General features: G+C 40.4%; 1 protein-coding gene across 1 annotated transcript in view; it reads left to right on the plus strand.

The window, feature by feature from the left end:
* The window catches only part of KCNMB4 (potassium calcium-activated channel subfamily M regulatory beta subunit 4), a 66,310-nt gene extending 41,191 nt beyond the window's left edge, over positions 1 to 25,119 (plus strand). Inside the window, exon 3 of the mRNA XM_003906771.5 lies at positions 21,602 to 25,119. Within this exon, the coding sequence (XP_003906820.1) occupies positions 21,602 to 21,770 (169 nt within the window). The 3' untranslated portion in view covers positions 21,771 to 25,119. The remainder of the gene's footprint in view (positions 1 to 21,601) is intronic.
* Positions 25,120 to 27,044: the final 1,925 nt, after the last annotated feature.

Genomic DNA, 27,044 nt, shown 5'->3' on the forward strand with positions numbered 1-27,044 from the left:
GGCCCAGCCCCACAAGATGACCCCCACTTCAGATGTCAAGCACATGTCCCGGGTATCTACCTGTACTTCTGACCGACCTTCTTTAAGTCAGGCGTTCCCACATCCTCCCTCCTTGCATTTGATAATTTGCTAGAATGGCTCACAGAACACTTTACTTACTTACAGTTGATTATAAAGGACACAACTCAGGAACTGCCACATGGAAGAGATGCATTGAGCAAGGTGCCCTCTCCAGGCACACCACCTTCCCAGCACCTTGATGTATGCACCATCCCAGGAGCTCTGGAGTTGTTAGGGTTTTTATGGCTATTACATAGGCACGATTGATTATATCATTGGCCCTTGGTGGTTGAGTTGATCTCTAGCCACCTCTCCCTTGCCTGGAGACATGGCTAAAGAGAGGTGGTGCTGAATTCTAATCCTTTATTCACATGGTCGGTTCTTCTGGCAGCCGGTCCCCATCCTCCAAGAGTCACCTCACTAGTACAAACTTGGGCGTGGTTGAAAGGGGCTTACTATGAAAAAGCGAAGATTCTCCTCTCACCCGGACTACTCAGGAAATTACAAGGGTTTTAGAAGTTCTGTGCCAGGAACCAGGGCAGAGACCAAATACAAATTTCTTATTATGTCACCTATAGCAGTTGTGTTAACTTTAGTACAGTAAATTTAAGCTCATTATACCTCCTTCAGAACGGATACACATTCCCTATCCATCATCTCACTGTCCCATTCCCAAACTGTGGGGGTGTAGATAGAAGCGGGGGTGGTCTATCACAGCCCAGCAGCACTCGACAGGATTTTTAAGCGACTCTGGGAAGGCAGGCATTCAGAGTTTGGCTCTTTTAACATGACATATGTGAGAGGAAACAGGAGTGCTGTTTGGAGGTGTGAAAAATGGCAGCTCCCTGGTGCCATCTACTCTTAGTACACTTTTTACTACTGCTAAATATGAAATTAAAATAGACTTACTGTATGGACTCCCAGATGCTCTTGATAAGATGAACTTTATATTTAAAGAAACCTTTAGATTTCGCTCAAATGCAGGAAATTAGGGAGAATAGTGAAGTTTTCACTTTCAAGAAAAGGGTGTTATTTTAAAAATCTAAGACAAAGATTAGAGGAGTCCTAGCTTTTCACTGGTTAAGCCTTGTTGAGGCAAGCTGTATTCCAGTGTTGAGTCTGCAGTGGCCGAAGCAGCCCTGAAGCCGCTGTGCCTGCCATGGGCAGTCAAGTCTCCACGCGGCCATCCCTTCTCTACACGCAGGAGGGATTCTGCAGAGGTGCCACTGGGCGAATTCATGCCAAGAGTTGAGTCCATTTGTGGTCTTCCCGTATGATCTTTCCACTCTTTGCCTCCCTTAACCTCGAGGCTCAGTCTTCTTCCAAAATGTGTAGATTTTGTTTTTACACTTTTTTATTCAGGTAAGTTCACAATTCTTCTCCCTATATCATTTTTTCATTTTTTTTTTCTCAGTCTTTCCCTGGCTTATCCCTTCTCAGCAAAACCTAACTTACACCCCCTTAATGAGTATGCTTTGAAACCCCCTTTTCATTGCCAGAAAACTTCTCTGTATTCTCATCTTTTCATACAATTTTCTTTCTTCATCTTTGCCTTAACTGGCTTCTCTTTGAAGAGGGCTTGTCCCTTTGAAAATAACTATTCATTCCTCAATTCCCTTTGGATCTAAAGGCCAAAAGGAGTGATCAGTCTTTATTTTTCTATCTTTTCCTCTTGTTGGAGAGCATAGAGTTTTTCTATGCAGGTTTACTTTTTAGTGCTTTGTTTTATGCCTCTGGATAGTAGGTCACAGAGTACACAGAGCAGGCTTACACACGCACACGTCAAATGAACAAATCCAGCCACACCACCTGTGCAGTCTCGTGAATTCACTTCCTCCACCACTGCCTGGATTCAGGCTCTCACCTGGCTTGTTGAAGGCATCCTCAACTAGTCTGTCAGCCTTGGTCTTTCTCTTGTCTATCATCCACACCACGCTAGGTTTTGTTTTGCTTTGTTTAAGCCTGCTTTGGATCTTGTTGTAGTCCTTGATTAAATTTTTCTGCCTCCTTCTTACCTAAAGGATAAAGGCCGTGCTCTTCCCAACTTCAACTTCTGCCATTGAATTATATGCCAGTCAAGGAAAACCATAGGCAAAACAACAAGAAAACAACAACAAAGTAGCAGACATGGTCCTTGCCTTCATGGAGCCTATAGTCTGTAGTCACAACAGTAGTATAATTAGAAAGTAGGGTAATGCTATGAAGGGGAAGCTGAGGATGCTGCTACGACATATTACGGCATGGTGGGGAATTTCAAAGACCTTTCTGAGTAAATCAAAATTAGGTCAAGACCAGAGGATGTTCAAGAATTAGCTAGGTAAAAAGGTAGGGGGAGAATATTTCAGAATTAGATTCTACCCTGTGCCAATGTTCTGCAGCAAGACAGAACTTGGTTGTTTTAGGTACTGGAAGGCCAGTGTGTCAGGAGAGCCGTGAATGAGTGGGAGAGTGGAGCAAGAATTAGACAGGGCTTAGGTTTCTCTTAAAATGTAGTGAGCAGCCAATCGTTGGTTTTAAGCAGAGTGGTAATATGGTCTGCTTTACAGATTTTAACTTTTATTCCAGCTGCATCAGTCACCTCGAGTCACTCTGTTTCCCATGCACCTTAATGCCTTTGCTCCTGTCTCTCTCCCCTTCACCTTTTTTACTTCTGGGAATTAGCACAGCACAGTAGTCCTAGAATGAACTCTAGAACCAGACGCTTTCTAGTGGCGTGGTTCTAGATATGTTACTTTAATCTCTCTGTGCCTCAGTTTCCTTTGCAGAAGTGGTATATAATATCAAGGAGATGGCATGTGCTTAACCCATAATAATTCCTATAAAAGTGTTTGCTATTATTGTTTTTATTACTACTATTAAGATTCACCTCAAATGTCACTGTGTAACCTTCTCTCATCTTTTCAGGTATAATTCATTACTTCCTCTTCTGCACTCCCACACTGCCATGGTTGTTTTTATCATACTGTTAGAGAGTTGAATATGTACTTTTCTGCTGTTATAGATTATGAATTCCTTAAGGACAGCAGTCATGTGGCATCAAGCATCAGGATTTATATTTCTCCTCTACCACTGATTAATTGTATGACGTTAGATAAATTGTGCAGCTTCTCCATCTTGGTTTCCTCAAGTATAAAATGAGGGTAGCATTACCCATCTTAAGGGCTTCTGTTTTGGTTTTGTAAGAAACACATTTGGACAATAGTTAATACTTAGTAAACACATATGCTTTTCTTCCCTGCCTCTGTAGATTTCTAAAAACTCAGTTAGAAAGAAAGTTGAGTCTGGTTATTTACTGATCAGAGGCTGAGGTGTTGAATGAATAAATAATGAGGGTTTTATCAATGAGTAAAACAACAGAACACAAAAAAAGGAAGAAGCAATTCTGTTGTTAAATGAAATAAATATGTTGTACTTCTGATACTAACAGATAAATCCTAATGTTTAAGTTCATTCAAAGTGTGTTTATCCTGTAGCGTATATTTTTAAATCCAATTTACTCTTAGCATTTTAAAGAAAGATAAACATAATGGTCTGAGCTCAAATTGAGTAGAGGTTTCTTCAGAACATAGTTTTAAAGCCATTAAAATAGAAAATGAAAAGCAACTGATTAGAAAGACTGCACTTATTTAGGGCTTAGTTTTCTTATCTATAAAATTTGATAGACTGATAGATTAAATGATCTCTAAAATTCCTTCAAACTCTCAAATTCTATGGTTTTATGATTCCCTGGTTCTGAAGACTTGTACAAAATTACAGCAACTTAAGATGCCAGATAAAATCCTAATGGTGAAAGGGAGAGGAAATTAGTAAAGAACTAAATGGTTAACAGTCTGGAGCCATTTAATGGAGAGGGAGACAGCTCTGCTACCTCAACAGTAATTGAGTTTCATAATGATGACACTGAGTCATCAAAAAAGGTTAAATTTGGTTCAACCTACTCTCCTTAAAAGGCAAGGAAATGTGTAATGCATTTTTAAGAAGATTTTTACCAATAATATTTTAATATTTTGTTTTTATTTGACTTAAAACTTAAGTTTTAATTATTTGGAAAATTCACTTTCGTGAATGCCTATTTCCTGTCCATCAAACAAGCCCATTTCAGGGGCTACCGAGATCTTCCTGCTGCTGCAGAATAGCTTACCACTCTGGTATCATGGTTGTTACTCTTTTTGTAATTTAGTGTCCTAAATATTACACATAAAAATGCCACCATCGCCGGGTGCGGTGGCTCACGCTTATAATCCCAGCACTTTGGGAGGCCGAGGCGGGCGGATCACGAGGTCAGGAGATCAAGACCATCCTGGCTAACACGGTGAAACCCCGTCTCTACTAAAAATACAAAAAAATTAGCTGGGCGTGGTGGTGGGCACCCGTAGTCCCAGCTACTTGGGAGACTGAGGCAGGAGAACGGCGTGAACCCGGGAGGTGGAGCTTGCAGTGAACTAAGATCGCGCCACTGCACTCCAGCCTGGGCGACAGAGCAAGACTCCGTCTCAAAAAAAAAGTGCCACCATCTCAAGCTGGGAACAGTGGCATATGCCTGTAGTCCCAGCTACTTGGGAGGCTGAGATGGGAGGATCATTTGAGTCCAGGAGTTTAAGGCTAGCCTGGACAGCATAGTGAGACCCTGTCTAAAAAAGGAAAAAAAAAAGTGGTGGATGAACTGAAGAGGCTGAAATAGATAATACTGTGCGTTTATGTCATGCTAAGGGGTTTAAATTTATCCTAAGGGCAGTAGAGGAGTGACAGTCACATTTATGTTTTAGAAACACTAGTCTAGTGGCAGCATGGAGGGCAGATTGATAGACGCCAAAGCTGGAGGATCCGTGGACAATTTGGAGACTGTTGTGCCAGTCTAGACAAGGGATGGCAAGAACTTGGACAAAGGTAGGATTAGTGGAGGAAAAAAAGGAGGAACGGACATACGACTTGAAGGAAGTGGAATCTGCAGATTTAGAGAAGTACATGATGCTTGATAGGGGTTGAGGTTAAGAACTGGGTGGAATTGGATCCAGTTCTGGCTTTCTGTCCTGGGTAACTGTTTTGGAGGCACCATTAACTGGAATGTTCTGGGAAAGCCTTTGCTTTCCTGATGTAAGTACTACTGCCTCCTGCTCTCTGATGCCATGACAGCAAAAGCCATCATGCAGCTTTGAGGTGATAAACAGGAGAGTGGACATCTACACATTAGTAAGAGTGGAGCAAAAAGAGCCAGCTTCCTGGCACACTTGTGGAATAGCTGCCCCTGACCTGGCCATGCTACCTCCGGATTTCTTGTTATGTGAGACAGATAACACTTAACATGCTTTGAAATAGGCATCTGAATATGTTTACAACCAATAGAGTGAAAAATGATTGGTCAGTTGTAGTTTATTTTCCTGATGTCTTTGCATTCTAAAAACAGATTGAACTCTAAAAAGAGATGCAGCTCAAAAAATTTATTTTAATATATTTGTATGTTGAATTTAATTGTACCATTGACTTCTAAGTTTTTCTTTGGGTTTTTTTATAGAGCAAATTAAAGAAAAAACTTCGTTTTTACTAGCAGACCTCTTAGTATACAAATGGGGAAAATGTGCATATAAAGATGGGACCTAAGATTTGGAACAAATTCCAGAGGAAAATTTTGTTGACGTTGGAATGAATTCCTAAATACTATGTCTGATATTTGGTAAAAATTGCTTATTTTTGTTTTCTACTCTGAAGTATTTCTTGCAGTCTTATCATTAGAGAATAGACTGGTTCTATGGCTATTTTTTATAGGAACATATTGGCTGCTTCTTTAGACGTTAAATCCAATGATATATCCTGAATCTTAAAAAACAAAACAGTAAATCTGGAATCTTACCGAAACCGAGTCTTTTCCATATACATTTGTGTCTGTCTCCATATTAAGAGAGATTACATCAGAATTGAAGGCTTTCTTTGGTCCCAAAATCTGTACTTTTTTAAAAAAGCAGTGACTGCTGTGGCTTCTCCAGTATGCTGTGAAATATATATGGAAGTTATTCCAGTGTTTTTTCTCAGTCTGACATCCAAATGACTGTACATGACTTAAAATCTGCATTTGAGAGTCTGTTTTCTAATGGTTAATCAAAGTGTTTTCATGCTTGCAAATTCATCTTCTAACAGCTTTTATCATCGTGGCATTAAAGTTAAGAATTTGATGTGTTATTAAATCACTTTTCATTTAAGATATTTTATGCAGCCTTCAAACAAAGCCCTGAGGGAATTTGGGAGGAAAAATACAAGAACCGTAGGACAAGTAGGTCATAGAGTGCAGCATCATCAGATGGTGGAATGCAGGGCAGGGCTGTGCGTCAGGAGACTTCATTTCTATCCATAGCTCTCTTCATGACTTAGTGATTGACCTTGGGCTACTTATCAAAGAGCTCTTGCCTCAGTTTCATCTTAGATAAAATGGGGCTAGAAGTCACCGGAAACACATGTAGAATGTATTGTGGAGTTCATAGACTCCACATAGACTGTCAAATCTGGGAGACACTTTTCAGTCATTTACTCCAACCCAAAATGAATCCCCACCACATAATTTTTTGAAGTGTTTTCTGCTCTGTACTTGAACAACTCTTGTGACAGTGGACATCACCTCCTCCTGAAGAAGCCCACTCCATTTTTAAACGTTTTTAGTTGTCAAGAAATTAATCCTGGGGAATACCTAAAATAGGCAAATTCCTAGAGACAAATAGTACATTAAGGTTATCAGGGACTGGGAGAAGAGGAAAGTGGGGAGCTACTGCTCAATGGCTAGAGAGTTTCTGTTTGGTGAGATTTAAAAGTTTTGGGCCGGGTGCGGTGGCTCACACCTGTAATGCCAGCACTTTGGGGGGCCGAGGCAGGCAGATCAAGAGGTCAGGAGTTCGAGACCAGCCTCACCAACATGGTGAAAACCCGTCTCTACCAAAAATACAGAAATTAGCCAGGTGTGGTGGCGCGTGCCTGTAATCCCAGCTACCCAGGAGGCTGAGGCAGGGGAATCGCTTGAACCCGGGAGGTGGAGGTTGCAGTGAGCTGAGATTACACCACTGCACTCCAGCCTGAATGACAGAGCAAGACTCCATCTAAAAAAAAAAACGTTTTGGAAATAAATGATGTGAATCTAATTAATGCCACTAAATTGTGAGTCTAATTAATGCCACTAAATTGAACACTTTACTATAATTTTTAAAGATTCACCTTAGTTCTGTCATCTCAGTGTGGAGGCAGACCATATTGTCCAAGTTTTACAGAAGAGACAACAGAGGCTTTAAGATCCCATGGCCAGGGAGGAGCAGTGTCAGGATCTGCACCTGAGTACTTGACCTTCAGACTGTTGGTGTCACCAAGTTCATCATGCCATCACTGTTGGGAACCAATTCGTTCTCATCATTTGGGATGCTTTTCTTACTGTGCCCTGAGCTGGCCAGTCCAGAGGAAGGCAGAACATTTCTACCACCCTTGTTAAATCCAGAGACTAAAACTTAGTTAATGACATGGCATGAGCTTTTTTGGCAACTACAGCACACCATTGATTCATACGGAGCTTACACTTAATTAAACTTGCTCCCCCAACATTTGATTTATACACGCTGCTCTTTATTAAAGCAGGTTCCCCCTATTCTTAAACTGGTGAGATTTGTGTTACATTCAAATATGCAAGAATTTTTAAATGTCTTATGTATCCCTATGCGAATACATCTTGTTGCTTTTGACCGATTGTTCCAGTCTCATGATTATTTTGACTCTTGATTATGGTACCCATCATATTTGTTATATCTTCCATCATAATTCTCTCTTAAGTGTAAGTCAAAATGGCTTTGGTTTTTCTCATCCAAGTTATCGATAAAAATGCTGAAAAGGACTAGGACATAGACCTATTTCACGGCTGATTGCCCTCTGGCCTTTCATAATAGCCAACACCTGTTTACCATGCTGCCTCTGTACCAGAAACTATTTAAATGCTTTTTGCATATCTGCACGACACCCCTACAAGGCATTGTTAACACAATCTTCATTTTATACATGAGGGACCTGGAGCACAGAGAGGTTAAGCAATATGACCAAATCACATAGCTGGCAAGTGACAGAGCCAGGATTCAAACCTCTTTATTGAGCTTCCAGATTCCATTCTCTTAACTATTCTGCTCTAGTGCTGCTAACATGAGCCAGGATTCTAGTCCATTCTGGGTTAGGATAACATAAGGGACTGTATTAAACCTAATTAATAAGGTTGCTATTATAACATTTTTTAAAGTGTACTGTTGGTGGCAAAATAATCTGAAATGCCAGACCAAAGCATTTGTGCGGTATCTTCTACCAAGAAATTATTTCCCCATTTGTTCACCAAACTCTAATCTCCTGTTCTTTCATGTCTGCTGAAAAGATACTTCGTTTTTGTTTTCCCAGGCAAACTTCAGTTCTCTTTCTTTAATATTACCTCTGCACTTTGTGCAAATGTCCATTGCGTTTTGAAATGGATTTCAACAGTAAGCCAACAACAAACATTTATGAGCACCTAGAGCGTATGACAAGCATTATTCTGGGTAATGGGAATATAAACATGGGAAAATGGTGTTCCTGCCTTTGGATTTACAGCTGACTAGTGAGAGCCAACACAAATATGGCCCTGGTCCCTGCTACATCATAGCTATTCTGTAAATATCACATGGCTGAATGGAAGAGAGCTGAGTACCAAGAAAGTCTTTTAAAATGCCCAAATAAACATCTCTAAACTTTTTTGTGCTTTAGATTAAGATTGTTTTTGACCATCATGGCAGTTTCCTTCGTGAAAACATTGGATCCCCAGCCTTTCCTGGTGTGTTTCAGTGAGCTTAGGCTAAATTGCGCTGTGGAAACAACCTGAAAATCTCAGGAGTTTATAACAGCCAATGTTTATTTCCTGTCCAGGTCTGTCTTGGGTCGTGTGCAGCTCTGTTCCATATTATTTTCACTGTGGGACCCTAGATGAAGGAGGGTCACCTATCTGGGACATTAATGCTAGTATCAAGGTGAAAGAACAGAAAACAGGTTCCTTCTGTAAGAATACCTGTGGCTATAATTTTTAGTGATTTTCAAAATCTTTACCATGTTTATTCCACCAATCTGATAGTTATTTACATGTATTTTCTTGAATTTTGAATATCACATGCTACCAGGCTAAAGTTAAGCTGCTGGCACATCTAAGAAAAACTTTAAGATTGACTGATAGGGTCTTTTTCATTACTCAAGTTTTAAGATTCTATTATTGAACTGTAAGTCACCACTTGAGTTGTTATGCGTATTTCTATATAGTATTTTTGTTCTCCAAACATATTTGTAATCAATTCATCATTTAGGAAAAGAGCCTCAAAATTAATTTAGCTAATTTTACTTTGCAAAAGCATTTCAAGATCTGTTTAATGCATTTTAACTGAGAGATATAATTGCTTGACAGACTACAACAGAATTGAATGTAAAGCTCTTATTCATGTATTCTTTACTATATAATTTAGGGGTTAGGATGAATGATTCATTGCTAGCCTTGGTAGAAATGCTAGTCTGTTTCTGTTTTCCTACATGCAGTAGCAAAGTACATATATGCTGCTAATTATTTAATTTAAAAAATAACTGGTGTGTAATACACTTTAATGAAACAGGCTTTTAACAATTGGGAATCTTCTAGAATGATGATATAATAACAGAAGGTAGCGCTTTCTTCAGAAAGACATACAGCTGACTTTCCCTCCACCCATGATACATTTTTCAGAGCCTTTCTCCAGAGCTGCCAAAATAATGGTACAGTACTGATGCTGGAGGTATAGAAAAGAAAATAAATTGTGGCGATGGGTTGATTTTTCTTCACTGAGGATCTAATTACAGGGAATTGGACTTAACCTAATCAAACAATAACGGCAATTTCCTAAGAGTACATTAGGGAACAAATTACTGTGAGATGAGTTGCAGAATCTTTTTCAGAGGTTTGGAGAAAAACAGAATGTCTGTTCACCTGTTTGGGCCCACTTAGTATTGGCTTAATCAGGCGCTGGCTGCAGTTCCCTAGCATGCTGGGTCTGAAATTGTGACATGTATAGGAGCAGCAGCATTGGAGGGCAAAGTACCTCAACAGGGATGGGACAGGTGAGTTGAAGGAACAGGAACTGCTTGTGACCGTTGTTATACACACATCTATCTGGCTGGGCTAGATAGAGATCGATTAAAAGACGAAACAGGAAGAAAAGCAGTAATGACAAAGTGAGTAGTAAATATGATCATTTGTTTTTGGAAATTATCTGAAAATAGTTGGCACAGTCTGTAAAAACACAAGCAAATACACATGCCTGTTTATGCAGATACATCCATGATATTTACAATTTCAAACAAATCTATGTGGCCTTTGGAAAAAACCTCCATGACATCTAAGATCTTGTTGCCTGCCCTCTACCTTAATTTGCTTAACTGACACTCTATGGCACTGGATTTTCACTTTGTTCTTTGAAGCTGTTTCTTATTCTACTAACATTTACTGAGCTCTCACTTTGAGCTTAGCAGGGTGTGATGCTCTTCTAGGTGTGGGAATCCTGGGAAAAAAATCCAGGTTCCTGGGAGTTGAGCAGACTCACTGAGACTACGGACCGTTCTTTATGGGGGCATTTGTGGTTGAGCCATGGGAGACTCAGCTAGCCCGTGTTGCTGTGCCCCACTTCAGTTGTCCTATCTAAGAAGCCATCTTGACTTTGTATCAAAATTCATGGGGAAAATGTTCCTTGACTTCCTTTTAAATGCCATATTTTATCTGTGCACATCATACCCAGGATTGTTGAGATGGTAAGAAGATACATTGACATTTGGGGGGATTCCTTACCCACCTCATTTCCTTGAGAACCCAGTTCTAAAGCTCTTGCCAGCCTTACAGACACCCAATGGAATCCCTGCTCATAGGCATATTTTGGGCACATCAGTATGTTTGTCATTTTCTCCCTGGAAACAGTTTCTCACACCCACGTTGTAAGTGTGTGATCTGTGATTATATCTCCTGCTCGTTTTCTGTGTCCTCTTTGCCTGGAGCGAGGGCTGAGAACATGATTCAGCTTAGGGAAATAATACAGAATGTGGTTGTTAAAGTGATCTTTCAAAAAGCAGCTTTTTATATGTGTGCAGTCACTATGCTTGGCGTAGCCTATGACTTCATTCACCTGAAACAATGAAGCAGATTCTAGGATTTTAGAATTATGGTCTTGGACAAACCTAGAAGACGCCTGCTTTTAGGCCCTTGGATATAATCTTATTTCATTTAGAAGATTTTGAAGATTTTGAGACATAGGCGCATGCTAACTTTGCTCCATGATTAATCCTTCCAGTGTTTGTTGCCGTCTTGATGTTATATCAAAAACCATGAGGAAGATGTTTCTTGACCTCCTTTTAAATGCCGTATTTCATCTGTGCACATTGTACCCAGGATTGTTGAGATGGCAAGAAGATACATTGACATTTGGGGGGATTCCTTACCCACCTCATTTCCTTGAAAACCAAATTCTAAAGCTCTTACCAGACTTATAGATACCCAGTGGAATCACTGCTCATATGCATACTTTGGGTGCATCGGCGATTTTTGCTCACTCTGACTAATCCTTCCAGTGTTTGTAACCTTTCTTATAAGGAGAACTTCTATTTCAACTTTGTTAATTTGGCTTCACAAAGTAAATAAGGGGCACCGTTGTTTCGTCTTAATCAGTGAAGGGAATATGGGATGTCCTGATATAATTAGTCCTTTGATTTTTAGTCCTATCCAGCCCGGGCTTGCTTGAGAAGTCCCTTGTGTACCCCTGTATTATCAGACATGCTGTATCACAACAAGTACCTTTTGATGTTTAAGAATTAATTCCTCTAAGGAATTGTAAAAAAGAAAGATATTTTGGGCGTTAACATCCTAAATCAACATTTCCATTTTCTGAGGATGTTTCTTTAGGACTAGGCATCGCTGACATGGAAAATTCGTTCTGAGAGACTTTCTTTGGAAACAAAATGGCTCACCCTCAAATTTCCCCATTTCTGGATGAAATCTGATTTAATAATACAGTATTGCTCTTCAAATATGAGAGAAATCATTGTAAGGAAGAATGTGGGTTTTAAAGAATAGAAAGGGTTGGATAAATGTTTTTATAAAATAGAAGTGAAAGGATCAGAAATCAGCAGTATCAAAACAACATGAAAAACTGATTAAACCAGGCACTTGTTACCTCTCAATTTCTCTGTGCGGAAATTCTACCTCAATTTTAAAATTCAGAATTTAAAAACAAGATTCAAAGGGTAGTTAATGAACAAAAACTTTAGGAAAGTCAAACATGGTGTGGCGTAGGATTGGGGCTAAAATGGATATGCAGTTTAGAATTGCTAGTGACTTTGTATCATAAAAGAGCTGAATAAAGAAGAATCAGGAATCTCTGGGCACATCTAATGAAGAATAAAGTTGAAAAGGAAATATCAAAGATGTATTACAAAGACAAAAAGGAAATTCTATAAAAAGTAAGGAGGACTTCCTTAGGGAGGATGGATATTAAAATTGCAAGGTGTTACTAATGCTGTGGTTAGGAACAGCAGGTAGTGGTGGAAGTAGTGGAGATCTAGCTAGGCAAAGGCACGATGTAGGAAAAGGATGAAGGAAAGAGAAGTATTTCATAACGTGTGCTAATCTTTGGGCAGGTATCTTGTATGTAAATGCCCGTCATAAAAGAAACATTGAAAAAATGAAAAAAGTAAATCTGACAACTCAGATTGTAGATCTGAGTTATAAAATAGAATTAATAGAAAACAGTTTATTCCCTAGGTTATTTTTAAATACTTCTGTTGATGATTTAATCCTGAATGACTAACTGGGAAAAGGGATAGGAAACTTGTGCTAGTAAGGAACTGATTACAGCATAGGAGTGTAGTTTATGGTAGTGTGGCTGTCTGAATGGTGGCCCCCAAAGATGTCCACACCTTAATCCCCATGGATTTATGTTATTTTACTTTACTACCTTGTTACCTTGTATGATAAAAGGGACTTTGCAGATGTGATAAAGGATTTTGAGATGGGGAAATTATAGTGGATTGCCTGAGTGTGCCCCAAATGCAATCACAGGATACTTATAAGGGGAAGATGAGATCAGAGAGAGTAGTAGGGGATGTGATCAGGGAAACGAGATTAGAGTGATGCCAGGGAAGGGGCTGTGAGCCAAAGAATGCAGGAAAGGATGCTGGGAAAGGCAAGGAAACAGATTTTCTCCTAGAACCTCCAGAAGGCGGCCGGGCGCGGTGGCTCAAGCCTGTAATCCCAGCACTTTGGGAGGCCGAGACGGGCGGATCACGAGGTCAGGAGATCGAGACCATCCTGGCTAACACGGTGAAACCCCGTCTCTACTAAAAATACAAAAACTTAGCCGGGCGTGGCGGCGGGCGCCTGTAGTCCCAGCTACTCGGGAGGCTGAGGCAGGAGAATGGCGTGAACCCGGGAGGCGGAGCTTGCAGTGAGCTGAGATCCGGCCACTGCACTCCAGCCTGGGTGACAGAGCGAGACTCCGTCTCAAAAAAAAAAAAAAAAAAAAAAAAAAGAACCTCCAGAAGGAACACAGCCCTGCTAACACCTTCATTTTAGTCCAGTGAAACAGATTTCAAACCTCTGACCTCCAGAACTTTAAGAAACTAAATCTGCTGCTTTAAGCTACTAGAGCAGCAATAGGAAATAGATACAGGCAGTAATTTGCAGATAGTTCTAAGTGTAATTGACTTCTACAACGAATATGAGCTTGTCTTCAACTTTGAGCTTTGAAAATACCACAGACTGCCGGGCGCAGTGGCTCACACCTGTAATCCCAGCACTCTGGGAGGCTGAGGCAGGCGGATCACGAGGTCAGGAGATCAAGACCATCCTGGCTAACACGGTGAAAACCCCGTCTCTACTAAAAATACAAAAAATTAGCCAGGCGTGGTGGCGGGCACCTGTAGTCCCAACTATTTGGGAGGCTGAGGCAGGAGAGGCATGAACCCGAGAGGCAGAGGTTGCAGTGAGCCAAGATCGCGCCACTGCACTCCAGCCTGGGTGACATAGCGAGACTCTGTCTCAAAAAAAAAAAAAAAAAAAAATTTAAAAGGTTCCAGTTCTGTATCATATTCTTTATATTCTTTGGGTTGTCAAATTCATTTCTTCAAGGTTGGAAAAATTGGACTAGATTTGAGGTCATCTATGCTGTGTAGGGTTTTATAGAAAACTGCTTCCCAGCTGGGTGTGGTGGCTCATACCTGTAGTCCCAGCACTTTGGGGCCCCAAAGTTGGAGGATGGCTTGAGTTCAGGAGTTCGAGACTGGCCTGGGCAACATAATGAGATCCCGTCTCTACAAAAAATTGTAAAAATTAGCTGAGCGTGATGGTGTGCAGCTGTAGTCCCGGCTACTAGGGAGGCTGAGGTGAGAGGATCGCTTGAGCCCAGGAGGTTAAGCACTCCAGCCTGGGAGACAGACTGAGACCTTGTCTCAAAAAAGAAAAAAAAAAAAACAAAAAAAACCCCACTTTTCCCATACATACCCTCGTTTGATCTTCTTAATGAGGGTTTTGTTTCCCATTTTACAAATGAGGAAACTCCAAGGTTTTTTTTGTTTTGTTTTTGTTTTTTGAATGAAGGTATTCTTCTAGAGCGTTCATGGTTTGTGTTTATACAGTTAAGGTTCTGATCCATCTGGATTTTTTTGTATGTGTGGGGAGAATAAAACGGGGAGCTGCTGTTTTTTTCTCCAAATGGCCTGTGTTGTCACAACACAGTTTATTGAATCAGTAATTCATCTTTCCTGTGCGAATTTAAAATGTTGAACTTTCACATCAAATTTGGAACTACAAAGTAGGTTAACAAGGTGAGAACTATAATAAGAATAATCTCTCAAATAGAAGAATGTAGATGTCTTCTTGTCTCCAGTTTATTTATGCTTAAACCTTAAGTTTAAATGTTTGGGCAGAAAACACTTACAGTCCTCTATGAAATAACTAATTTCGTAAGTCAGAGAAACCACAAACCAAATTACTCTGAAGAACAGTAATTCTTAAAGAAAACCTCACAGGAATTCTGGAACAAGGAACATCGGAAATCCTGCACTTCTGATGAAATCAATGAATTAAAAGTCCTACTCTCTGGTGTGGAGATAACCTGTAACTGATCCAGGTTCCTGAGCAGCTCAAGGAGGTCGATGGAAGAGGAAAAGGATTTAATGTAAATTTAATGCAGTTTCTTAGATCTGATCTTAGAGAATATCTAACTAGGTTGAAAATTCTCTTTCCATTGTATTTTCAATGGAAGAACAACAAAGGATTTTAATAAAGCCTTTTTATGCCAAGCTGACTTTAGAATAAAATTCATTCACTGACTTGCTTTTTTAAAAAAGACAGAAAGCCCTAAGCATCCTTCTGGTTTGCAAGTCTTGACGATTACCCCTCCTTATTTCTGAGAACTCAGGAAGCATCTCCGACAGGGGTTATCCTTAATAGGCCCCTGATCTCAGGGTTTTAAGAATCACATTGGAAAAACCGACAGATGGATAAAAAATAATTACCACACAGTGTGAGTAAAACCTTTTAAAAAGTCGATTACTCTGGGAGCACAGAGCGGCGACGGTTTCCCCAGGCCTCTACTTTGGGAGACTTGGTTGGGACAGTTACTTGACTGGGCTGCATCTGAAGGGACAGTCATCTTAATCAGTAGGAAAATATTTGCCAAACCCAGCTACCAGAAGAATTTAATGCTGTTAAATGATAGTTTATAGGATAAGTCTGGGGTATACCTTCTATTTGTAGTCCTAATCATGGGTCTGGTGTTACTGAATTATTTTTTTCCTTGCTGTACCTGATATGCATATATAACACTTTATTGCTCCAAAATAATGTACCTGCCAGTTTTCTGGATATCCTGCCAAAACTGAATGCAAATTTTTCTCTCCAAAAACTGCAAGTTTGGGGCTTGATTTAATTTTCTCCATGAAGAATAGGCAAGCTTGATGAGCAGCAACTCCTGTACAATTAAACATTACTACATAAAAGTAACCTACTTTGAGAAAACAGCTAAGGAAAATGTAAGGCTGTTTATAACATTCATACGTCTATAGTCAGCCTTTCTTTCATAGATAGGAAGCATCCGTGGAGCTAACCATAATCTTGATATGGTTAATACCTCCCTAGCCTTTTTTTGTTTAGTTTTTTTTTAGAGAAGGTCTCAGTCTGTCACCCAGGCTGGAGTGCCGTGGCACAGTCTTGGCTCACTGCAGGCCCACTGCAGCCTCAACCTCCTAGGCTCAAGCGATACTTCCCCCTCAGCCCCCAAATAGCCGAGATTACAGGCATATGCCACCACGGCCATCTAATTTTTTTTATATTTTGTAGAGACAGGGTCTCCCTATGTTGCCCAGGCTGTTCTTGATCTGGGCTCAAACAGTCCTCCCTCCTTGGCCTCCCAAAGTGCTGGGATTACAGGCATGAACCACTGTGCATGGCCACTTCCCAAGCTTTTAAAAGCCCTTATCACAGTATTATTGCTAGACCCCAGTGGGCAAAAATTGGCTCATGGTACTATAGGGGACAAAAACAAACAAACAAAAACCTTTTCCTTTACCTTTTCAGGTTTAGTGGCTGGGGCCTGTGAATTAAGCTGACAAAAGATAACCAGAGAAAAAGCATACACATTTTATCACTGTTAATATTTTTATGAGCACAGGGCTTCACAGTAGTACATAAGAAGTGTTTAGACTCAGGGCTTGTCTACCTAACTTAGAAGGGAAAAGGGAGAGGAAGAAAAGTTTCCTATGGGAAGGACAAATGGGTTTTTAGGAGGACAAGTTAGTGATAATGTTTTTCTTCGTGAGTATTAGTGGTCTTTCTGTCTTCCTCAGGGCCACAAAATTCCCCTGGAGAAGGGATTTACAGTAGCCTCAAATCTCAGAAGCTGCTGCTTTTAGTCAGATAAGGGAAGATCCAAGAAAGCTTTGTTTAGCACTTGTTGAATCTAAAATGTCTTCAGCTTAAAATAATCTTGTAACCAACGCTGGAGTTCTGAGTGGATCCCCACAACAGAGCAGTTTAACATAAAGAATACTGCAAAGGTGAGCCGAGATCGCACCCCTGCAGTCCAGCCTGGGTAACAGAGCAAGACTCCGTCTCAGAAAACAAAAAGAATACTGCAAAGGCTGGGTGCAGTGGGTCACACCTGCAATCCTAGCACTTTGGTAGGCAGAGACGGGTGGATCACGAGGTCAGGAGATCGAGACCATCCTGGCTAACATGGTGAAATCCCGTCTCTACTAAATATACAAAAAATTAGCCAGGCGTAGTGGTGGGCGCATGTATTCACAGCTACTTGGGAGGCTGAGGCAGGAGAATGGCGTGAACCCGGGAGGTGGAGCTTGCAGTGAGCCGAGATCGCGCCACTGCACTCCAGCCTGGGTGACAGAACAAGACTCCGTCTCAAAAAGAAAAAAAGAAAATGGCTTGAACATAAGTATCAATTAGGCAGTTTGAGAAATAACTAAGTAGCATTGCGTTTCATATTTCATTTTTTTATCTGTTAGAACTTTACACAATGCTTCTTAAACTGAAGTGCACATAAGAATCATCCCAGAGCTTCTCCAAAATGCAGATTTCTGGATCCCACAAACTCACATGCTAATTATAGTAAATGAAGGGTTGAAAACCAGGAAACTGCACCTCAACAAGCACTGTTAAGTGATTCAAATTTGAGAAAAGCTGGCTTAAGGGTAAATAAATAGTACAATTTTAAAAATCTTACAGACAGGGTTTCAAATTGTGTCGTTATTTTAAATTGTGTAATCCTGGGGAAACCAATCTTTCTTTACCTCAGTTTCTTCCATTATAAAATGAAGATTAAAAATTACTTGAGCAAAGGGTCATTTGAAGGATCAAATGAATCTGAATGTCCTACCACAGCACCTGGAGGGTAGAAAGCACGTAATAAATGCTGACTGTCATTATTATCACCACATATTTTCAAACCCTGACTCAGGGTAGTGCCAATGCTTAGGGAAGTTTTTCTGTGGGCGCCCACAGTATTTCCTCTTCTTTTGTAGCCCTGACCCAGGGCTTAAAAGTGCTTTTCCTTAGTGTTCCTTCATACTCCAAGAGAAATCTCTCGCTTACTTTTTTAAAGTCCCTAGATATAGAGTAATTACCCCTTTTTTGCTTATTGTCTACATATTCTTGTCACCATCCTGGTTTTATGACGTCAGATCTCATGATGCTATTTATCCAGTTTGCCACATGTGGCAAACAGTGATTATTTATAAAGAAATTACAGTTCATTCCCTACCATATAATTATGGCAAATTGAATTCTAAGCCCAAACCCCTTTGCAAATAGTTTTTGGCTAAACAATATGAAAACTGCCTGCCTGATAAAATTGGAGGAAACTGAGACAGGGGAGTGCCTTCAAGCCCAGTTTGAATGAGCTAGACTTTAATTAGGACACAAGAAGCAATTTAGAGATAATCTCACTAAATCAAAAAACTGAATGATGAGCGTGAGCATTACTGTGCAGTTAAATGTTTTTCCTGTTGAAGGAGATTATGGGGCACCTTAGAGCTGTAGGAAGTAGAAACGGACATGAATTATTTTTAAAGAAATGTCTACATTTATATTTAACATTTCCAGCTCAAAGAACACTTTTGAAGTGATTACAAATTCAGTATGGCTAACTCAGAGGGACTGATGTCGTTTTGTCATTTAAGATATTAAGGTTTTACTCCAAGCACTCTGGTAGGAGGTAGAATGCCAAGAAGTTTCTGAATAAAACAAATATCTGGGTCCAGCATTTTTCAGTTATTATTTTTCTCTCCTCCTCTTCTTTTTACTCACATTCTTTTTTGGTACATGTTCTTCAAACTGTGTTTCAGAAAATATGTATGATTCCCACCACTGTCATCTGGGCTATTTTTCTGGCTCAATTGCACAATATTGTGAAAGCATTCAACATCAGTTAAGAATGACTGGAGTATGAATACAAACGAGGATCCACGCTGAAGCATTTTACTAGAAAATTAGTTGCAAAAACACATTACTTATGGAAATTACATGCACATTTATTAAAATAATGTTTTAAAAAATCCAAGTTCTTTTTTTTAACACCATAACCATTTTTTTTTTTTCTTTTGGAGGCAGGGTCTCACTCTGTCACCCAAGCTGGAGTGCAGTGGCTTGATCATGGCTCACTGCAGCCTCGACCTCCTGGGCTCAAGAGATCCCACTTCAGCCTCCCAAGTACCTAGGTCTACAGGCATGTAGTTTTTTGTAGAGACAGGATTTCGCTATGTTGCCCAGGTTGGTCTTGAACTCCTGGTCTCAAGCAATCTGCCCGCCTCTGTCTCCCAAAGTGCTGTGATTACAGGCATGAGCCACTGTGCCCAGCCATCTTAACCATTTTAAAATGTACACTTCAGTGATACTAAGTAAAATTCACATTCTTGTGCACCCTTAGCCATTTTGATGAAGAATTTAAGACTCATTTTTGTATCAGTGGATTATGGGGGAGCATAACAGTCCTTCACAGAAAGAAGGAAAGAGCATCCTGAGAGACAGCTTTTACCTTCCCTCACACACTTAGGGAGAGGTTTCTGACAGCTGTGAGCACTGTACCTGGGAAAAGAATCATGGCAGTGCTGGGATGGGGATTTCAGACTCTCAAATATGATTCTGGCTATCCTGTGTCCTGACTCTTTTTAGACCTCAGCCTTGACTTTTTTAGACTTCAGTCATGAAGTTTCTTGAAAATTTGCATGGATAATAAGGCTGCAAGCAACATCTATTTGTAGAATAGCAGCAATGACAATGTCATAGGCCTAATGGGCCTTACAGAAGAAAAGAATATATACATCAATATATACACATATACTAATGGTAGCACAAGTCTTGGAGATAATTTAATGCTATAGGAATTCCAAAAAAAGGCACAGTTTCTGAAAGCTGGGGTGATTGTTGCCTAATTGTTAAAATGACTCTGCATTTACTTAATATAAATTTTCATTGAAATACTATGAAATAAAACATCAATAGAAATCTTGTATTATGTACAAAATTTGAAATTACACTGTGCATCAAAGGAAAAAATGCAAGGATTTTGTAATTTCAAAGCCAGTCTGTAAAACTATTTATGTTAATGGTACATGATAGCTCCACTATAAGTAAAAAGAAATATTCAACGCCCTTTGTCAATCTTCAGGGAAAATGGGTTCTGAATTATGAGAGCTGTGACTAATGCGTGATTTTCAGGAATGTATTTCTGTGTTAGATGCACTATTCTTGTGCTCTGAAGGCTTTGATGTTCTTAAGGGCAGTTGGACTCATTATTCTGCATTATTTTCATTTTTTTCTGGAGGAAACATAGCTACTCTAGTGTAACACGGCAAACCTTGTGGATGAAATGGAAATATCTTACAAAATGTAAACCTCTTGTATTAAAAAGTTAAATTCCTGCCGGGTGCGGTGGCTCACGCCTGTAATCCCAGTGCTTTGGGAGGCCAAGGCTGGCGAATCATGAGGTCAGGATATCCAGACCATTCTGGCTAACACGGTGAAACCCCGTCTCTACTAAAAATGCAAAAAAATTAGCCAGGCATGGTGGTGGGTGCCGGCAGTCCCAGCTACTCAGGAGGCTGAGGCAGAGATTGCAGTTAGCTGAGATGGCGCCACTGCACTCCAGCCTGGGTGAGAGAACGAGACTCCATCTCAAAAAAATAAAATAAAATTTCTTCCAGGATCTCTTTCTAATGGCCAAAGATTAGAGATCATGGCTTGTGGAGCAAATCTCATCTTCACTTTCTGTGAATGGGACCAATGCAGGAATTGGAAAATAGAGCCTCACATTGACAAGACAGAAATCTATTGCTAGGACTTCGCGAGATTTATCAAGAAAGTGGTCAGTGTTTTAAAATGATGGCTAATTTCACCCAGAAGCATGGGAAAAGGCATTCATTCAGCCATTGTCTGCTTATTAATAAAAACCTCTAGTTTACATAGTGAAGCCGAGTTGCCCTGACAGTGACACCAGCTGTCTTTCTGACTGAATTCAAGCAGTGGCTTTAACTGACCTTTCTTTTTTTTTTTCTGAATTAAGATCACTGGGGCCACACCTGTGAGCTAAGGTCTAGTTATGATTTATTGGAGAATGCTCACCCGTCAGTAATTTTTTGACTGATTCAAACCCCTTGACCAGTGGACATTAGAGGATGAATGAGAAAGTGGAATACATTAAGTAACTTAGAATGAAGGAAAATCATAGCATAAGAAATACACTTTTGACATTTTGTAATGTAAATCATAATTAATGCATAAATTTGCACCAATTACGTGACTCAAGAGCTCAAAACTTTCTGTAATGGGTTTGAAGCACAAAAATACAGTGTTTATAGTCAGAGGGCAGCCTTTACTTTCAGTAATGGTTATTCCCTATGGGCTGGAAAGCAAATTTGGCTTTAGGTTGTAAAGAGTTTTCCAGTGCCAAGGCATTTGACTGCCCTTTTTTTCTTATTCTCCGTTGTCTTGCAGACCAGACGACGTGCTTCTGCATCGTACTCATGATGAGATTGTCCTCCTGCATTGCTTCCTCTGGCCCCTGGTGACATTTGTGGTGGGCGTTCTCATTGTGGTCCTGACCATCTGTGCCAAGAGCTTGGCGGTCAAGGCGGAAGCCATGAAGAAGCGCAAGTTCTCTTAAAGGGGGAGGAGGCTTGTGGAAAGCAAAGCACAGAAGCTGTACTCATCGGCACGCGTCCACCTGCGGAACCCGTGTTTCCTGGCGCAGGAGATGGACAGGGCCACGACAGGGCTCTGAGAGGCTCATCCCTCAGTGGCAACAGAAACAGGCACAACTGGAAGACTTGGAACCTCAAAGCTTGTATTCCATCTGCTGTAGCAGTGGCTAAAGGGTCAAGCTCTTAGCTGTATGGAGTAACTATTTCAGAAAACCCTATAAGAAGTTCATTTTCTTTCAAAAGTAACAGTATATTATTTGTACAGTGTAGTATACAAACCATTATGATTTATGCTACTTAAAAATATTAAAATAGAGTGATCTGTGTTATTTTCTATTTCCTTTTTTATGCTTAGAACACCAGGGTTTAAAAAAAAGAAAAGGTGAGGACATCTGGGTTTCATTTGCTTCTGCTAGGTTAAACTTTTACTTGACAACAAGGATTCCTGCTGAAGTCTGAACCTTACTGTGTAACCCTCAGTTTCCACTATTAAAGAGTATCTTTTGACGTCTGCTTGGAAAACGAATAGTACACTGGTAACTCAGTCTCCAGTCACCTCTGTGTCTCTTAAGCAAGACATTCTAAAAGATTGGGAACACATCCTCCAACACCTGCCTTTGCCTAACCATTATTTTTCACCAGATTACTTCTTAAGAGAGGGAGGTGATTCTGAAGAAGGTTTCTATCTCAAAAAGCACTGGGCTTCTTTATTCATCTGTTCTTGTTGTTTTTGATGGATTTTTTAAAATTTATGTGCAATACAATATACACGATGTGAAGGACACTCTTCAGCTTAGTGAAATGCTGTTTTCTTTTTTTTTTTTTTTGTAGGTCAGAAACAAACATCAAAATCAGTTCAAGCATTTTGGTTTTTTTTTTCTTTGTCCTTGCCTTGATGTTATGAATATTAAAACAGGAGGATTGCTGCCATTGTTCAGTTTGCTTGGACAAACCTGGAGATGCAACCCAGCTCACATCATTGCTACTGATGAGCTTTCTGTGCCTTTATCAAAAGTTTATTGAGAAGACCATATTTCTTTGTATCTGTTTATAAACTCAAATTCCAAGTATCAAATCGCAGGTCTCAGTGAACATCAAACCTACTTACTACACAGAATCAAACCTTTGTTTAGGTGAGATGTACATCATTAGTGGAGGAACAACTGACAACATAATTTCGTTTTGTTTTCTTGTGATACTCTTCAGACATGCTTCTATTAGAATAAAGGTAAACTGGAATGTAGACAAGTTCCCCTCAGTTATTTCCATGGAGCTGTAAAATATATATATGGAATGATGGTTTCCTGACATTTGGTCCACATACCAATGTTTTCTTTTTTTATTTATTTTTTTTTTTTAGATGGTGTCTCGCTCTGTCGCCAGGCTAGAGTGCAGTGGCGCGATCTTGGCTCACGGCAATCTCTGCCTCCTAGGTTCAAGTCATTCCCCTGCCTCAGCCTCCCGAGTAACTGGGACTACAGGCATGCACCACCACACCTGGTTAATTTTTTGGATTTTAGTAAAGATGGGGTTTCACCATGTTGGCCAGAATGGTCTAGATCTCCTGACCTTGTGATCTGCCCACCTTGGCCTCCCAAAGTGCTGAGATTATAGGCCAGTGTTTTCTTAATCTTAGAATGTGAGTAACTGAAAATCATAGTCTGTGGAAAGGTGTTGAATTGAGTATAATCTTCTGTTTATTTTTGTGTTTTGTTTTTTAACAGATGGGGGTCTTGCTGTGTTGCCCAGGATGGAGTGCAGTAGCTACTCACAGGTGCAATCATAGCGCACTGCAGCCTCAAGCTCCTGGGCTCAAGCAATCCTCCTGCCTCAGCCTCCCAAGTATCTGGGGTTACTGGTGTGCACCACCATGCTTGGCTCTAGTAATTTTTTTTTCTAATTCAAAAGTTACAGTTTCACTGTGAAAAAGGCCTTGAACACACTATTTATGACATCTTTTGAGGCGGCTCCAGTGCCTTGACTTCAATCCCGGTTTCCGGTTGCAGCATCCTTGTTGTCTTAGCAACACAGTGAACTATTCTGAAGCATAGAGTAACACGAAACTGGAAATCCAAGAAATCATCTCTGCATCACATTATAGGAGATGAAGTCTGCTTTATCCATTTTATCTTTATCCAGTTGTCTATGATTAATTGATTACAGAGTAGAGTAAAATAGTGCATGGATATACATTTGTGTTGAAAAAAGGGGAAGTTGATATATATCAATCTTAGTTTTCATTTTTCAGTTTGATATACATTTACATTAAATGCTTCCCTTTATGCCAAAAAAGTATATGCAACTGTATTCTGTAGGTTGATTTTTGGAAAAGGGGAGAAGCACACTGAATTCATAAGGTCACACGTAGTCTTAAGGTCTTACTAGCTTACAGCCAATTAAATTTGAAGCACCTTATTTATACTTGTTAAAGGTAAAACCCAAAGGAACAAGCAGAGGACATTTTAGGTTCATGAAAGGTAAATAAGCTTACCTTCTTAATGTTTTCATCCTCTTTTTGTATAAATCAGAAAATGATCTAAACTGCTGTAACAAAGAGACCCCAAAATAATGATGGCTCATGTAAGGTAGTAATTTATTTTTTTCTCACATAGCAGTCCAGAAGTAGCTTCGTTTCACAAGGTATTCAAGGGATCTAGGATTCATCTACCTTGTTAGTTCTCTTAATACCCAAGGGTATTGTTCTTTCCATGGTCAAAGCTGGCTCAAGACTTCCTAGCGTGTGAAAAAAGAGGAAGTTGGGAGCAAGCTATTTCCTTTTTAGGAAATTACACCCATCACTTCTGCCCACAGTCCCTTCATGAATACTTACTACATAGCTATACCTAGCTTCAAGAAAGGCTGGGACGTGCCTCTAACTAGATGGACATGTGCCCTACTAAAACTCCAGGGAAAGGGTTCTATTACTAAAGCTAAAAAGAGGGTAGTTAATACCAGAATTAAAGACAAAAATGATAGCAGCCAATGGCCCATGCCATGATAATCTGCTGAGCAGGCATGATGGAGATCCCTTGCCCGAGCAGAAAGCAAGTTCCTTAGTGAAACCATGAATCTGCTATCTGGGAGAAACTCCCTTGTCCCTTGTCTTCTGTGGTCCCTGGTTTGACCTCTAGGAAAGTCTTGCTCATCAGCTTCTGTGGCTCCATCTGAAACTTTGGAGGGCATCACAGGTTTTGCAGCCCCTGCTTGCTGGTGAGATTTTTAGACCTAGATTGCCTTAGAGACTGAAAAACATAGGCTTTTATAGGCCAGGGTTTTAGTTCCTTTGACTGTAATAAAGACTTCAATGCCGTTTTTAATGTTGATTGCTGACATCTTTGAAGCCTCACCTTTCCCTTTCCCCTTATGCTGCACATCTGGGCAAGCTGATGGAAGCATGGGTGCCGCCTCCTTTGGCCCCAGCAGGAAGTTCAAATCACACAAGCCCCGGCATACATGCAGGAAGCTTCACCCCAGCCTCACACTCTAAGATGGATAAAAGCCAAACCAATTAAGCCATTTCTCGACCCTTTTGGGAGCCTGCCCTATCTCCCTGGAAAGTCTCAGTATGTGAGTAATAAACCTTTTTATACCCATTTCTTGTGTGTGTGGCATTATCAGTCTCAGCATCTGAACTGAATTCATGGTGATTTTCTCTGAATTTTGGGAGGAGGAAGTTCATCTGACATCTTAAGGGTCATCATAGCATTGGTGACATCATTTTATCAAAAACACTAGAGATTTCCGTTTCATTTGCTTTCAGTCAGTTCATGTGAAAGTAGCCACAGCCAAAGAGCTGCTCTAGTTATAGTTCTTTAAGCCAGCAATGTGTTATTTATTAGTCACTGTGCTTGGCCCATACCTCTGTCCCTCAAATTAATGGCAGCCACCTTGAAGTCTTCTCCAACAATGAGTTTAAGTGGTGATGCAATATTCTTCATCTGGTCTTTTCTGCCGAAATGACTCCCATTGTCTGCCCAGAACACAATGGAGACTTTGTTTGTTTGTCTGTTTGAGACGGAGTCTTGCTCTGTTGCTCAGGCTGGAATGCAATGGTGCAATCTCGGCTCACTGCAACCCCTGCCTCCCGGTTCAAGCAATTTTCTTGCCTCAGCCTCCTGAGTAACTGAGATTACAGGCTTCCGCCACTACCCTGGCTAATTTTTGTATTTTTTAGTAAAGACAGGGTTTCACCATGTTGGCCAGGTTGATCTCAAACTCCCGACCTTCGGTGATCCACCCGTCTCAGCGTCCCAAAGTGTTGAGATTACAGGCGTGAGCCTCCGTGCCCAGCCACAGTGGTGACTATTGAACAAAACTGAATAATAGTCACATCTCCTGCTCCCTGGAATGCAGAAGCAATTATCCTTCAGAGATTGGTGTTATCTACTTGCAAACATTTTATTTTTTGACCTTACAGCAACTACTTTGGTAGTACCTCACTAAAAACATCAGCAAGGAGCCGCCAATATACATTGACCACTCTGGTTCTAAGTGCTTTCCCCATAGCTAGTCTGCCTTTCAAATTGTTGCTGGTGTCAGTTTTACCTACTGATTGGTCAAAACATAACAAGGGTCTCTAGTTTTTCATCCTGCAATATCCGTTTCCATACTGCCGGTTGCCTGGCAACACAATACCAGAGCCACATATTTTAGATTTTTGTTATGATGGCACTTTTCCATTCCTGTGTATTAGTCAGCTAGAGCTGCATAACAAATAGCAAAGACTGGGTGGTTTAAACAACCAAAATTTGTTTTTTAACAGTTCTGAGGGCCAAAAGTTCAAGGTCAAAATGTTGGCAAGTTTGATTTCTCCTGAGAGGCCTCTCTCCTTGGCTTGCCGATGGCTCCCTTCTTGCTGTGTCCTTACACTAGGCACTTGTGCCCCTAATGTCTCCCTGTGTGTTCCAGTGTTCTCTTACGAGGACACCAGTTTCTCCTGAGGCCTCTCTCCTTGGCTTGCAGATGGCTCCCTTCTTGCTGTGTCCTTACATGGCCATTGGTCTAGGCACTTGTGCCCCTAATGTCTCCCTGTGTGTTCCAGTGTTCTCTTATAAGGACACCAGTCTTATGAGATTAGGGCCCCTCTCTATGACTTCATTTAACCTTAATTATCTCCTGAAAGGCCCTATCTTCCAATATAGTTACATTGGGGCTTTGGGCTTCAACTTATAAATTTTGGGGGCCTACAACTTAGTCCATAATATTCTGGTACCGAATTTAAAACTATTAGGGTGTAG

This window comes from Papio anubis, chromosome 9, assembly GCF_008728515.1.
Source record: "Papio anubis isolate 15944 chromosome 9, Panubis1.0, whole genome shotgun sequence".
NCBI lineage: Eukaryota > Metazoa > Chordata > Mammalia > Primates > Cercopithecidae > Papio > Papio anubis.